This window comes from Schistocerca gregaria, chromosome 2 (genome assembly GCF_023897955.1).
Source record: "Schistocerca gregaria isolate iqSchGreg1 chromosome 2, iqSchGreg1.2, whole genome shotgun sequence".
In the NCBI taxonomy this organism is placed as follows: Eukaryota; Metazoa; Arthropoda; class Insecta; order Orthoptera; family Acrididae; genus Schistocerca; species Schistocerca gregaria.
The window spans coordinates 636796140-636812190 of NC_064921.1; the positions used below are offsets into that span (position 1 = coordinate 636796140).

Genomic DNA, 16051 nt, shown 5'->3' on the forward strand with positions numbered 1-16051 from the left:
ACTCAACCTTTTTCTTTTTTCCTCTCTCGGTTCTCAGTTTTTTTTTTTTTTTTTTTTTTTTTTTTTTTTTTTTTTTTTAATTGAAAATAGCTGTCTAATGGAGACAAAGAATATGTAATCCAAGGAAGCTTCCTGGGAGGACTGGGATTCAAACCTGTGACCTTTGTCTTTCATGGGCACTGAACTACACAAACAAGACTTGTGACCAGCCCTAATAGCTGCCCTTCTGCCAGTATCTCGTCCACTTATTTTTCTAATTTTGGAAGGTAGGAGATGAGGTACTGGTTAAAGCTGTAAGGACAGGTAGTGAGTCAGGCTTAGACAGCTCATCAGTAGAGCACTTGACTGTGAAAGACAATAGTCCCAATTTTGAGTCTCAGTCTAGCACACAATTTTAATCACTCAGGAAGTTTTAATTAATGCACACTCTGCTGCAGAGTGAACATAAAGCTCAAGGAGCTTGGTGATCAAATGATGCAAGATTGTGTTTCTTAGTGCAATAAAATTATTATTTCAGGAGTCAGTGTTTCAAGTAATTCATAAATATTTGGTGAAGAAATCCATTAATAAACTGTGGAGAAAAATAAAAGAAAGAAAAAGAATGAAGAAGAAATTGGTTGAAGAAGATTGAATTCACATGATCAGTATTCCAAATAGAGAACAACAATGTCACAACTTTTTAAAAAATTGTGGTATACACTTACCAAAGGCACCAAGTCTGTAGTTGATGGTGACAACCAGAACATTACACTCAATGAGAAGATCTGGTCCATATAAACTGTCAGATCCATCACCTGCTGTGAAGCCACCACCGTGTATCCAGAACATAACAGGCAATAGATCAAACCTTGTCCCTTTGGGTAACTGAAATACAGTCTACCATCACTTTCTATCTTGGTTAGCTTAAAGTAAAGGCACATATTTATTTAATACAGGATAGTTCTGTGTGGAAAACAAATAATAGGAGAAGTAAAGGAATCAACTCGCCATATGGCTGAGGCATTGAGTTGTGTACAAGCACATAATATGTTGTTGAATCAGACTGATGTACCAGGACAATACAGCCACTGTTTTTGTGTGCGTGTGCATGTGTGTGTGTGTGTGTGTGTGTGTGTGTGTGTGTGTGTGTGTGTGTGTGTGTGTGTGTCTGTACTGTATTAGTTATCTCTGAAGGAGGACATTGTCCAAAACCTTAAAATTTTAAATCTAGTTTACAGTAGAAAGAAACAGTGCCAGGTCACAAAGGTAGATAATAGTGGCAGATTCAAGAACTGCGACCGACTATCTTGGACTCACTTGTCACAGCTCACTAATGTGTACTCTCTATGCTATCTGATGGACTTATTTATGATGACCTTGTAATAGCTGTGCATTTTCTGGACAATGATTTGGTATTTATTATTCCTTGCCATCACTATTTGGCCTGTACATGGGCTTGCCTATTTCGCTAATATGTTGCTGTTTCCATTCTCCGTTTGACTGCATATTGGACTTATCATGAAGAAACCAATGGTTTATTCAAGTACCAAGAGAGTGTTTCATATTGTAGTGCTTCTCAGTAAGACAAACTTACTGTCTTCTACAGCACTGAAATTTGAGTTATCAGTAAATCTGCAGTGTACTTTATTGACTATGAGGTGTCCACCACTGACTCTTTGTTTATGTTTAGTTTAAGAGGAGTCATGATATATCTGTGATTTACTTGTAATTAATTAGTTTTCAATAAAACCTGCATTGTTGAAGCAGCAGGCCTACAATAGAGGGTACTAATTTATAAATTAGATTTTAATCAGCTGAAATTGATAAATCTACTTTTGATAGAGATATTGGTCAGTAAACACATTTCTTGTAGTATTAATAGTCATGTTGGACCACTTTGACCATTAAATCTGTTAACTGAAAATCAGTTTCATATTATAGATTGAAATTAAGATCCTATCTGGATATGTGTCCATGCCACACTGTCAATAGTGAGAAATACTTTACCAAGCATGTTACATGAGCACTCATAACACACTTCTCAATAGATTCACCTTTCCAATATGCTGCAGATAACAAGTGGGTTTAGCATCTTATAAAAAAAGAAAATGACTGGACTATGTTATTTAGTGCACTTCCTGAAACATTTTTTTTTCTTTTTTTTACTTTTGTGGTGCATTGCTTGCTGGAAGGAATGTTCAAAATAAGTGAAATCATTCTAACAATAATGATATTAGAGCCAGAGCATAAGCTTAAATTGGGCAAAGGTGGTAAAGGAAATTATCTATGTCCTCCTCAAAAGGACTATCTTGGTACAACTTTAGCAATTTGGGGAAACCACTGAAAAATTAAATCTGTATGATTAGACCCAGTCCTGCCAAACCCAAGTCCAGTGCTGTAACCATTGTGCCAGTGTGATCAATTGTTTCAACAAAGACCTTTAAGACAAAATCTGTTTCATTTCATGCAAAATATATGAGTATAACAGGAATAAACCAGGATACACTAATGACTACAAAAATTACAAGATGGGACTGAAGTGAACTTTGTACACAGATAAGATACATTTCACTATACAGTCATAATAATTACAGAACTGTATGTGATGTCTAACAATGAACCTTTGCTATGATATGAAGTCCCATGTTCTGCAGTCAGGAACTGTATAGGTCATAACATGCAATCAAAAAGGGCCTGGAAGTGTTGGTGGAGAACCTCCTTACATGCATCTTGTATGGGAGGTCCCAAAGTATCAACAATGATTTATGGAGGATAGTGATAAAAAAGTCTGTCATCCAAACCCATTCCAAACATATTCAACATGTCAAGAAACTGTGAAGACAGGGAAAAATTGGCATCCACCATACTTTAAGAAAGGCTTTTACATTCCTTGCCACATGTGGTCTGGTATTGTCTTGCCAAAGTATGGAAGGAAGCAGGATTACGGTTTAATGTTCCACCAATGACAATGTCACTAGAGTGAGTATACAAGCTCAGGTAGGAAGAATAGGGAAGGAAACCAGCCATGTCCTTTCAAAGAAACAACCTCAGCTGTTGCCTTAAGTGGTTTAGATAAACTGCAGAAAACCTAAATCTAGATGACCAAATGGAAATTTGAACCATGCTGATAAAATACCTTGGTGGAAGAGTTACCAACAGGCTGTGCTAAGTGATCATTGTACCTCAAGAACAAAAACTTCACAAATTTCTAAATAGTTTTCTAAGTATCATTAATGAAACATTTCCATCTGGAAACTGGAGCAATAAAGTGACAAATACAATAAAGTCAATCATCCAGAGTATAGAATTTCCATTGTTAGGAAGAGGCAGTTGCAATGAGAACTAAAATATAACAGAAATACTGATTCATTGAAGATGTTAGACTTTATAAAAGAATAGTTAAGACAGTTGCCAAAACTATTGGCAAATAACAGGATAATACCAGAGTGCTTCAATGAATTCTTCATAAATGTAGCAAAATATGATCTCAAAGTAACAGAATAACACAAAAAGTAAATCCCTTTCACCTAGATGAAAACTTTGAACACCTTAAAAACTTTTTAAAGTTAATGTAAAGGACATAGAAAATGCAAACTTAGCATTAAAAATAAAAACTCTATGAGTTGGGATGGAATGTTCTCTTAAGTTATTAAGGCAGTACACAACTTAATCGAAAACCCACTAGCTCAAGTGATAAATCAGTGTTCTGAAGAGGGCTACTACCGATAGGTTCTGAAACATGCCAAAGTTAAAGCATTTCTCAAAAACAGGCCAAGAGAGATCATGGGAAATTATTGTCATATTTCAGTTCTCTGAGTCATACATAATATATGTGAAAATTTGCTGTTTCCAAAATCCAAAACTTCTTTTCAAAATATTTCATTATCCTAAAGAATCTGTTTGTTTGTCAAGAATGGAAAGACACCATAGACACAGTAAGCAGCTTTGTTGAGAAAAAAGCAGAATTGAGAAAATAAGCACATCATTAGGCAAGGGATGTAAGGTGGCAGGAATCTTCTATGACCACACAAAGGCGTTTGATTCTGTACACAGCACCTTGCTTATTTACAAACTTGACAATTAGGTGTAGTGCCCTACAAGGGCTTAAATTGTATTTATCAAACAGAAAGCAAAGGATTAGAATTACTGATACTTTAAATGAGGCAAATTCTTATTTTGACTCAGAAAAAAACAAATTCCATTAAAACAGACCTTGAAGCCCCAGCAGTACCATCCTACCACCATGTCTTCCTCAACCCATAGGCATCACTGGATGCGGATGTGGAGAATATGAAAGTGGTCAGCAGACTGCTCTCACAGCTGTTGTCAGTTTTCATGGCTAGAGCTGCTACTTCTGAATCAAGTAGCTCCTGAATTTGCTTCACAAGGGCTGAGTGCACCCTGCTTTCCAACAGCACTTGGAAAACCTGAATGCCCAACCAGCCAAGAGCTATCCAAACCTGATGCACTAAACTTTGGTGACCTAATGGGAACCAGAGTTACCACTTTACCCAGGCAACTAGGTATTACTCTGACAGGAAAATAATATCTTACAGTATCCAACAAGGCTCCACACTAGGTTCTTTTCTGTTGCAGTTCTCTTTTAATAATTTCCCATTAAATATCAGCTTCAGTCAGTTCTCTCTGTAGATGATACTTCTGTGTTAGTTGAAAATCAGGACACAGAAGAAATTCCCAAATCTTTGATCAGTATTCTCAGAGCAGTAGAAACTTGGCTTCAGTTAAATGGATTGGATCCAAGCATATCTAAAACTCACATGGTGCAATTCAAAAGCAAATAATCAACATGTGAGCAGTTTTGATTATTCATAACTAATGTATAGAGGAAATTAACTCAATCAAACTGTTAGGATTAAATTTAGATAAAAAAATTGAGCTGATTTGCACACATTGAATACCTCGCTAACAAATTGAGCAGCTTTGTATTTGAAATGCAAATACAATGGTCAAAACTTTAGTAATGAATGTTGTGGTCTAGAAATATGTTATAAGATCAGTTCATTGGTATGTTTGTAATGTAATTACAGGTGAAACAGTTCATGTTTCTACCATGGGGGGGGGGGGGGGCAGTATGTGGCAACAAAATCACTTGTAAACATTGCAATATTATTTGTGCTGTGTATCATTATGGGACTTGTGTTGCTTCAGGGTGGCTCATACAACAATAATGTATGACCAGGTATTCAATATAGTCATTCTAATGGATCAGGCAATGAAACAGTTGGATGTCACAGAAAATGTTGTAGTGAGTCAAAGTGATGTCTCTAGAATCTGGAACAATTTTCTAGTGACAGGATCAGTTTATGATCATCACAGAAGTGGCAACAGAAGTACAACAAAAGTTATGCAGGAGCAATATCTTTATATAAGAGCATTAGAAACCCTCAACACAATGCTACACACTTGCAGCAGCAATTAACAGCAGCTACAGGAGTGGGGGTGTAAACACAAACAATAAGAAATAGTCCCCATAAGCAGGGATTACACAGTAGAACAAATTTCATGCCTCCTCCTCTAAATCAGGTTTGGAAAGGGACTTGTGTCGCATAGGCATTGAATCACTCTTTGTGAACTAGGCAGCATCACATAATGCTCTTTTTTCATGAGATCCACCTCAGTCTCAACCCTGACAATACTGATATTCATTTGTGGAGTATATCACAGACTACCACCCTTATATGCATGCGGTGCCTATACATGGGAGGATGACTGGAGTGAAGTACCATGATGACATCTTTGCACACATTGTAGCTCTATTTGGTAAAAATACTGGAATGGGATTCACTCTGATGGATGACACTGCATGACACTTCATCACAATCATGTGAACACATTCCTAGTGGAGCATAGTATCAGTCGGATGGAATGACCTCCATATTCTCCATATTTCAGGTGCATTTAGAATGCATGGGCCATGCTAATATGAATAGTTTTGAAATCACCCTGCCCCTCTACAGACCTGTGAAGAAATGGGAAGGGAAGGAATATTGGGTTTAATGTCCCACCAACATGGAGGTCATTAGAGATGGTGGAGGAATGGGACAGTATCCCACAGGCTTTGGTAAGGGGTATACCCCATCTCATTCAAAAGTGTCCAATTACAAGCAGGGCCAGTTCATAAAAACCTGTGTTATGCAAGATGACAGTGAGAAGAAACTGTAATGTTTGCAGTGGAATCTTTTGTAAGGTTTTGTTTGTGTTTATCAAGTGGAACTGAATATTTTTTAATTTTTATTTTCTTATGACTGTTCCTGGCAGAACAAAATAGTTTTGTTTCCTGTTATGTGCAGTACTGACAATAAATCACTGTGCAACATTTATTTTGACCACTGTATTATCAAATGGAACTGACATGGATACACAAAAAGTAGCATATACATGGTACTTACAATCCATTAGTAGATATGGTATTGTTTTTTGGGGAAACTTTTCTAACATAGTACAGATATTAAAGATACAGGAAAAAATTATCAAAATATGCACACTGTAAATCATAAAGAATCATGTCACACATCATTTAGGAAACATAAAACATTAGCTCTCCCATCCCTATATACAGGGTGTTATGGGTATAGGAGCAAATATTGTTATCGGTGAGTGAGTCTACTGAAGAATGATACATCAGTATTTACTTCATTTGCAGACTATTAATTATAGCTATTAAGAGTAGTGTGTTCTTAAGATTGGTTAGTACCTACAACAACATGTGGCAAGAGCAGGCCATTAATAGGCCTAGCTATTTTCACCTGTCCAGCAGGGCAGGTGTTGAAGTGTGGATGCATAGACACAAAATGGTTAGGGTATACCAACAGGTATAGTCTATTTAGTGGTGCAGTTATGGCTGTGTAGAAAACATCAGGTAGTAAATTATTTGAAGCATATGCAGGTAGGCTGTTAATGTTAATGAGTGTATGGCATTGGTGGCCGGGAGACGCCTCGTGGGGCGGTTCGGCCGCCACTCCACAAGTTCTTTAATGCCACTATGCTGACTTGCGAGGGAATGAGGATGAAATGATGATGAAAAACACACAACACCCAGTCATCTCGAGGCAGAGAAAATCCCTGACCCCACCAGGAATCGAACCCGGGACCCCGTGGGCGGGAGGCGAGAACACTACAGCAAGACCACAAGCCGCAGACAGGAAGGCTGTTAGACACAGAGAAAAAACACTGAAGTAGGTACATATTAAAGTATCAGTGACCACAATATCTGCGTTTATACCCACAACACTTGTATCTATAAGATTATCATCATTTTATATAGCAATCAGGAATTATTTGAGGCAAACCATTTTGTTGACATATGTTGTAACATGGCAGAATGCGAGCACACATTCCGAATACATCGATACCCCATCAACACAAGATCAAGATACTCAGATTATAAATCATATCCATTCATTACTGATACATTATGCTCTCATATTTCAATACTTTTACTTCTGTATTAATATTTACGCTGATATTAATTGTTATGTAACTAATTTCTGGAATTTACCTTGTTTAATTTCCACTAAAAGTGTTAATGTGCAGAAAATTCCATGCAAATGGATATTCATATAATATTTGTGGGTGGTTGAATGAAATTGTACCACTTTATTTCCATAAATGTGAGACAGCAAGAGATACATGTTAAACTCAGCAAAATACAAAAAACAGACTCACTATACAAAGAACTTCACTACAAAAATAAACAAAAACACACGTTCCTTTCTCTAAGATGTAAAGCACACAATCAATCTTTTGTAGCTTGTTGTCCTCATAGAACCCCCACCACCTGCCAGTGCAGAGCAGCACTGGTAGGTGACATGGAGACAGTGATACACTTTGGTCAGCTCGTATACCATGGTCTGACATGCAGATGAAGGCTGTCATGTGGTGCATAGATGGACTTATCCTTTGGTGGAGGTACCCTTATTACCATAGGTACTCAGTCAGGTAGGGCAGTGCCTGCAGGACCCAGCCTTAGCAGTGCACAATGTGTGGTCTGCATCATCTCAAAGCAATAATGGTGATACCTTGTCCACTATCTATGAGGGAGAAGAATCATGTTGAAACGGTTCAGGTATTGTGTTGATTGGTGATAGAAGGTCCTCTTATAGAACAGCAAGTCCTCTGTCATCCTCTGGATCCTGAGGTACCTAAGACACTTTCAATCTTTGGATGGAAACCATGAAGGGCAAGCCATTCAGTAAGAATTTAGAAAGTATGTTTGGTACACTGCAGCACTCTTAAGTTATCCAGAGTAAGGCAGTTGTGGGGCTGCACGTCTAGTGCCTTCATGAAGCTTGGCAAGTCCACAATTCTTGTACACCTTATGTACAAACACTCAAAGCATGTCATGAGTCTAAAGAGAGATGTACATACAGAGGCAATATGCTGTTTCATCTGTGTTACCAATGCTGGTAACTCACTGTCAGTTGGGGGTGGAGTTGGAGTGTTGAAATCCAGGGAGAAACTGGCATTTGCCACACAACATTTCCCCCAATGATGACTGCAAATTCTCTTTGTAAGCTGTTTGTACTCAAAACAACACCAGTGGCAGCAATTTCATCCACTGCATGGAATGCACATGAGAGCAGACTTAAGAGGACAGTGGCAACATTCAACAAAGTCGGTAGTTTGGGAGTGGTATGGCATAGTTCAAAACCATTGCATGCTGCACAATTTGAATATCTCAACAAACAGGTATGACTCAAAATTTCGACTTTGGCCCATTGTTATAGATGTAGAAATGTGAAAATATTTGGTCAACATCTATAGGAACTACAGAGCAGTTGTTTTGGCTGTCATATATGTTACATCCTTCTCGCATGCTGTGTGATTCTGTAGTTGATACAGGAAGAGGAGCAGATACAGTTTGCAAACAGAGATTTCATGTATTCATTTATTCTACATCTAATATCAAATAGTAAAAGTAATACATAACTTTCTAGATATTCTGGCAGTCAGTTGCTAACAATAGATTCGAATATAGAAATATATACAGATACAAAGATTTATAAATATGTGAGACTTTGTGACAATTTCTATTCAGAAGATGTTTAGACCTGTCCACTACAAAAGTCTGTAAATATTATTCAACAGGCAAACACACAAAGTGGGGCCAGTGCATGAATGTTTGAACTTAAAGAGGGGATGCTTGCATCTCATTGGCAGCAGCATAATCATTCATAGCAGTGCCCTCATGTTATGGTGGTGGCTGTAGGAAATGTGGCAGCATAACTGGCAGTGCACGAAATGTGGCTGACCGGATAGTGGCTGATACCGCAGTATCTACCAGCAGAATAGCTTCCACTCAGCAGGTCACTCCATCTATGGCTACTATGTAACAGAAACTGTATGGGTGTGGCAGTGGGCCCAGTAGATATAAGTGTACATGCTTTAATCTTCCTTTAGGTGTCACATGTTTACCATATTGCAGGAAAGATTGGCAATTGACCTTGCTGCATTGGCAGCTGATGCATGTAAATGTCCAGTTTGTGCTGTTAGCTTCCACAATGGGCCAAACGAGCCACTCTGTGACCAACTTGGTGTTCATTCAGAGAGCACATTGTTATAAGTTTATGTAAGTTATCTTCAATTATTCTGAGGGAATTCTGAGAGACCAGAAGACACACTCTGCATTGTGAAGTATCACATGCATATTGTTGCCAGGAATCAGTACTCAATTCATAGTCAACCCACTGATGCTGTCATTCAAGAGTGCTGTTATCTGTTGGTCAGTCAGTTCAGTTTCTGCCATTGCAGAAAAGTCTAAGGTGGCACTCATTGTGTTAATCCAAGACAGAAAATTGCTAACTACATTATTGGCACCATTAACATGGCAAATGTGTCTCATGAATTGCCTCATGCAGTCTACATGATGGAAATGGCAAGGAGTGCAGTCCTTACTGGGGATGTGTGCTGTGTGTTTCACAGGATCTCATCCAAATACAGAAAGCAGAAAGATAGTTTACTGAGGTTCTTATCAATGAAATGCTGCCACATTTGTGTGGCATTTTTCAGTCCAAATGGTGAGCCCAACATCAGTAGACCTTGCAGTGGCGCTACACTTCATCTAAATGCCATCCAAATGGTTGATATTATCACACAAAAAGTCTTGGCGGTGAAATATGGCACGCAGATTACTTAAAGGAGGGGCACAACTTCATTATCAAAGACATGTGTTTTGTAGTGGTTGCCATTGAGATTGATCTTAATATGTTGGTGTCATGTCATATGGCATATCCAGTGATTCCCCAAATCACCACACTTGTCATTTATCCACTGTGCTACCGAACAGTGCAGGCTGCCATATCATGGGCAGTAGGGTACAATCTGACATGTATGGAGTTATCACTGTAGAAAAGGTTGAAAACACTAGATGTTACCGCATAGTGCTCAGGGCCAACACTAGTTGTTACCAGTCAGTAAACCAATAATGGTACTCACATCTCATTGCATTCTGAGGCTTTGGAGGTTGCTGAACAATGCAAGTTGAAGAAATAACATGTGTGCCAACAATCCAGCCCATATCAGACACTATCAAACCACTGATGCTAAGAAGCTAACAGGCCCTGCAGTGTTTCAGTGTCAAGTACTGTAATGGTCAAGTGAAGAAAATGGCAGACTTCCATGCTGTGATCACATTGCATGAGCCAGTATCCACTCAAAGCTTTGTATGATTCTTTTACATTCACCGTTTCTGCATATGGACCTCTGTGAAAATAGAATGCCAAATATGAACTGAAATGTCATAGTAAGACAAACCTTCTATCAGAGCCTAGTCATTTTTCCTTGTTCAGACTTGCACACAAACTGTTATTGCCTCTTCTGATATTAATGAGATATACTGGCTGCCACTTTCATTTTTTCACTTTGTCTTAGCATTCGTGTCTAATTGATCTATGTGGAATGACAACCTTCCAGGTCACACAAGAAGTAGTGCTATGAGGCCTAAGAACATATATCATCTCTCTGCAATTACTGTTACATCTTTCTAGAGCTTTTTTTTTTTTTTTTCTCGCCAATATATCCTTCCAGTTTGCAGACATTCAGCTCATTCTCCCTGGATGTTACAATTATCACATACAATTATCACAAATGTTATTGTGTATGGTCCAATTAAAAAAATACCTTCTTCATTGCAATGCAAGAGTATGTTACAGAAGTTGATACATATGAGTGCTATAAAAAAAAAAAAAAAAAAAAAAAAAAAAAAAAAAAAAAAAAAAGTTTGAGGAGCTTCAGTTTAATATAAAAGGAAAAGCACTTATTTTTAAACGTGACATGTATTGCTTTATTTTTTAATTTCTGGTAGAATTAATGAACATTATGTCTGCTGAGTAGTGCCTACCACCTGTAGAAAGATTAAATAAATATTTAAGAGCAATGCTGTCTCTGTCCCATTGTGCACTAAGTGTATGATGCAGACCCATTTGAATAAGTCTGTATTATTAACTACACATTCCATGTATTTATTTGGATGGTAGTATTAAAAATCACAAATGGATGAACTATTGTTTACACAAAGTTCAGCAAGTAACACCTGAAATTGTTCTGATAACCCTGTTGTGGCATAATAATTTCTTCATGAATTTACAGAAGTACCCAGAATTTGACACCACAGGGTATAACACCAGGAAAATAAGAAAAGTAAGCTTTTTTTTAATGTCTTTTTGTTAGTGAGAGCAGAGGTTCTTCTGAGGGCAATGACAATGGTACCACTTAGACATTGCAGGAGAAATTGAATGAAAACTTCCAAGAATTCCTTCGGTACATCTTCATTTCAAGAAAATTAATATGATGTTAAAGTATTGCTTATACAACTTTCCTGGCTGTTATGGGACGCGCTTTTCTAACATTATTTTTTTTATAGAAATAACTTATACCATGTATACTATTGATTCTTGTATAGGTGAACATTATATCAGCTGTTTGACTAAAGAAATTCAATCTAATCCTGAATACAATGTATTATATTTCAGGCTAAAATGTACGAAAGGAAATTAATTTGTTACTACTCTGTACATACAGTTAAGATTGCTTTTCTTTTGTAAATGTTTAAAGTTACCAAATGTCTGGCATGCTTAAAATTCATATTATTGGTTGCACAATCGAATGCTAATTATTCAATTTATTTCTGGATTCAGTTGCAAAATAATATTATGTCTTGGGGATGATTCTACTTTTACCAGGAAATTTTCTGAACTCTTATGCCTTGTAAGCGCTTTGGAGTATTGTGGGTACTGCAGAACATAAGGAGAAGTGGGTATGCCTCTGACGGAATTGGACATGTTTGTGCGATTGATACTAACAATGTAATTTGTGGTGTTATAGAAGTGGAAATTGTAAAGACGGCATGATATTGAAAAATGTGACAAAAAATAAAATTCAAGATAAAACAGGCAAATCTTCACACATTATCCAGATCAACAGGAACATACAAAAGCAAAATTTCAGCCTCAAGAATGTACCCCCAGACGTGAGAACTGCAGCCAACAAGTTTTTCTTTTTTATATCTTATAGCTCTCAAAGCTTTTGAAACTTTTGAAGAACAGGAAAAATTAATGTTGATGTATGGAAGGGTAAGATTATATGCATGGGCATCAGCTGTGATCAGTTGACTGATAATAAAGTTTCGTCTGTTGGAGAAGAAGAAAAGATTAAAAAATAGATTCGTATCATTTTCAGTTTATATATTAATGAAGTCCCAATCACATAATGAAAGAAGACCTGAGAGCTGCCCAAGTCGTATCAACAGTGACGAGATACTATCAACAATGATGGACTGGGTGAATTCAAAGAAGACTTTACAGCTACAATGAGAGACATCAATAAGAGAAAAGATAAGTACAAACTATTTGTGAATTTTTTTTGAGACGAGGATAGTAGTGATGAAGTGAAAGCTGTAGGAGTGAGCCAGAACATGTTTGAACCAAGTGAAAGTGTATTCAGCAAAGAAACAGTGAAAGCCGGTATTTCTCAGCTGATTTTGGCAAAATTAGAGCAAGTGAAAATAGAACAGTCTGAAAACAATAGTAAAATGGACAGAGCACAGTAACAAATAGACCAACTTAGTAATCAGGTTTCTTAGTTAAAAAATAGGTTGTCAGATGGATTAAAAAGTGTGAATAAAAGAGTTGATGTCTTAGAAAGTAAATTTATTGTTTTGGAAAATCAGTTAGTTGCCAAATCTGCACAAGAAATGAAGAATATTCATGATGTCAGAATTAAACAGAAGGCCATTGAGGAAAAAATGGAACACAACTTTAGTAGTTTAGATCAAAAAATTTTAAATGTTGTAAACAGTATGCTAACTAATGTAAACGTCTTAGATCAAAAAATTTCAGTAGTTCAGGAAAATTGTATTTACAAAAAGCATTTTTCAAACAATGGAATTGTGTGGTCCAACATTCCAATCAAAAGTTTTCCATCGGATAATTTACATCCAGTGGATTTTCTGCACCACTGTAGAGACAGTTTTGTGTCAGGCATGAATGATTATAAAAAAATAAAATTGTTAAAAAATGTCTTGAAGGTGAAGCTCGGTCTTGGGTAAATCTAAATTTAAGTCAGTGGGAAACATATCAAAGTTAGAAAAAAGTTTTTTAAATAAATTTTGGTCAGAAGCTGAACAACAAAGAATTAAATGTGAATTTCTGAATGGTCCAAATTAAAGGAATAGGGACAGTACAGTGAAAGAGTTTTGTAAGAATCAACTTAAGAAATTAACACACCTTGACATACCATTTGATGAAATGACATTGATTGATGCATTCAAAAGGAGATTACCAGAGAGATTGCAGTGGGATTTAGTACATGAACCTGACGATTGCCTTGAACAATTTTTACAATATGTTGACAGGATGAATAGTACAGTGAAAAGAAGCATATGCCACAAACATTGAAATGATAGCGATCACAATGATAATAACTATAGAAACAGAGACAGTGGTAACTTCTATCAGAGTCAGAATGGTAATAGAGACAGAAATTTTGAACATCAGCAGGAATAACCATGGGCAATTTAATAGGAGAAACAATCATAGAGGAAACTATTCAGGAAATGTCAGTCCACCTCAATGAAGATCCACAGTTTTTGGACGAGGAAACACAACAACCACAGGACCCCCAATGTACACTTACAATTAGACAATAAAAACATTAACAATAATCTAGCACAGGTACCTGAAGTTGAACAGAAGGAACATCAGATTCCTCATTTATGTTTTGATCAAACATTTTTGAATACTATGTATAATTATAGTGATGTAGATACTAATCACAAACCAGAAGGTGATAGAAATGAAAATTTTGATGTAATGTGTACTAACGATTTCTTCTCTTGATCAGAGGACAGTGTTATTGATATGTGTAAAACAGGTGATGATGGTACTGGATCTGAATTAGATGGTATTTTTTATGTAGATGTGAATGAGAGCTGTGAAATAACTGAGGTTGGTAAGTCTGAGATTGGTGGCTTATTGCAAAAGAATGTAGGTGAGGTTGGTGACTTTAATGAAGATGAGACTTGTGTTGTTAATGATGTTACTAATTATGTAATTTTGGAAGAATATGATGATGATGAAGAAGATAATGATGATGTTGAGTACCAGGCATTTTTGGAGTTTAAGAATAATAAAGTCTCAGAGTTATTTGTGAATACAAGTAAGGTATGTCATGCTTGTGATTATGTAGGTGAGAGTCAAGGAATACCAGCCAAGTCAAAGCAGTTTTTCATTAATGTCATGCAGAGCAATGATCCAAAACCCAACGTGACTTATCTGTTGTAGAAAATAAAGGTGATAACTTTTTGAAATTTTTTTGGGATGAAATTGATGACAACTTAGGTAAATGTGCATTCTGGAATACATTAGTTGTCGTTAGTCAAAATTTGTATCCAAATTGATGGAATGAAGCGAAAGAAGATCTAGGTAGGAAATGTAATTTTGACAGTAATGTATTTTGTATTCCATAACAAGTGATGTTAGTTGTGCTATGGAACCCATTCAGTGTGTTCCATCTTTACTCAATAACATGAGTAACCAAAGTAATGCTATGATACCAGTAAAGTTGGTAAAACCCTGCAAAAACAGTGTGGATGTAGCATTTGATGAAATTGAAAGTGATCTCTCTCCCGCACGGGGCCTCCCGGCCAACAGTGCCATATGATCATCTCATCTCTCTCTCTTACATGAAGTGTCTAATAACATGGTGGAAACTCAACATTTTCAGAAAGAAAGATAGCTTGTCTGCAATTAAACATGATTTCAGAGAGTGAAAAACCTGGTGAGGAGTGTTGTACACTGTTTATAATATCCTCAAAATCACTGACATAATCTATGCAACTTGTATAATTCTTACTACAATATGTTCTAAACAGTCTTCCAATCTCTCATATATCTTTCTGAAGGCATGATTCAGAATTTGGATGTCCTTACATTAAGAATAAGGTTGATCAGTGAGAAGGAAACTGTTTGATTGATACAGGTAGCCCAATTTGTGAGATATCTGAACAATTTAGAGACAAGATTATATACAGAAAGAAGTTTGTGGAAATGCTTGTTGTAGGTGTAAAGATAAGAAGAGCTACAGATCAGCAAACCAAATTGGTAAAATCTCAGGTACTTTAAACATTTAATATAAAAGGTAAAACCTTTGAACATGGATGCTTAGAGATCCCTAGTCTGAAAGAAAATATAATTCTTGGTATGGATTGGATAGTGAAAGTTGAGGCTTGTTTTGGATAATGGTAAGGAATTGTTTATTTTGGAACCTAAAAGTAATACTTATGTCAAAACTAATTTCTGTGTTATAAACTGTGGGGAAAGTTGTAACTATTTGCAAAACATTGTGAACCAAGGTGAGTACCAGGGGATGACGATATAGATTTTGATGAGACTGAGGACCTGGATATTGAAAATGTAATAGATTCTAAAGTAAAGGAAGCTATAACTCTTAATGAGGAACAGCTTATGAATTTGTTACTGGAATTTTGAAATGTGTTTATTGAAAAACCAGGGAAAGTGAATGGCTACCAGTGCATGCTTTAGCTTAAAGATCATCA

General features: G+C 36.6%; 1 protein-coding gene across 1 annotated transcript in view; it reads right to left on the reverse strand.

Annotated features, from left to right (window-relative positions):
- LOC126334669 (esterase FE4-like) overlaps nucleotides 1–16051 on the reverse strand; it is a 212270-nt gene that overhangs the window by 105111 nt on the left and 91108 nt on the right. Inside the window, exon 3 of the mRNA XM_049997135.1 lies at nucleotides 705–864. Coding sequence (XP_049853092.1) covers nucleotides 705–864 — 160 coding nt within the window. The remainder of the gene's footprint in view (nucleotides 1–704; nucleotides 865–16051) is intronic.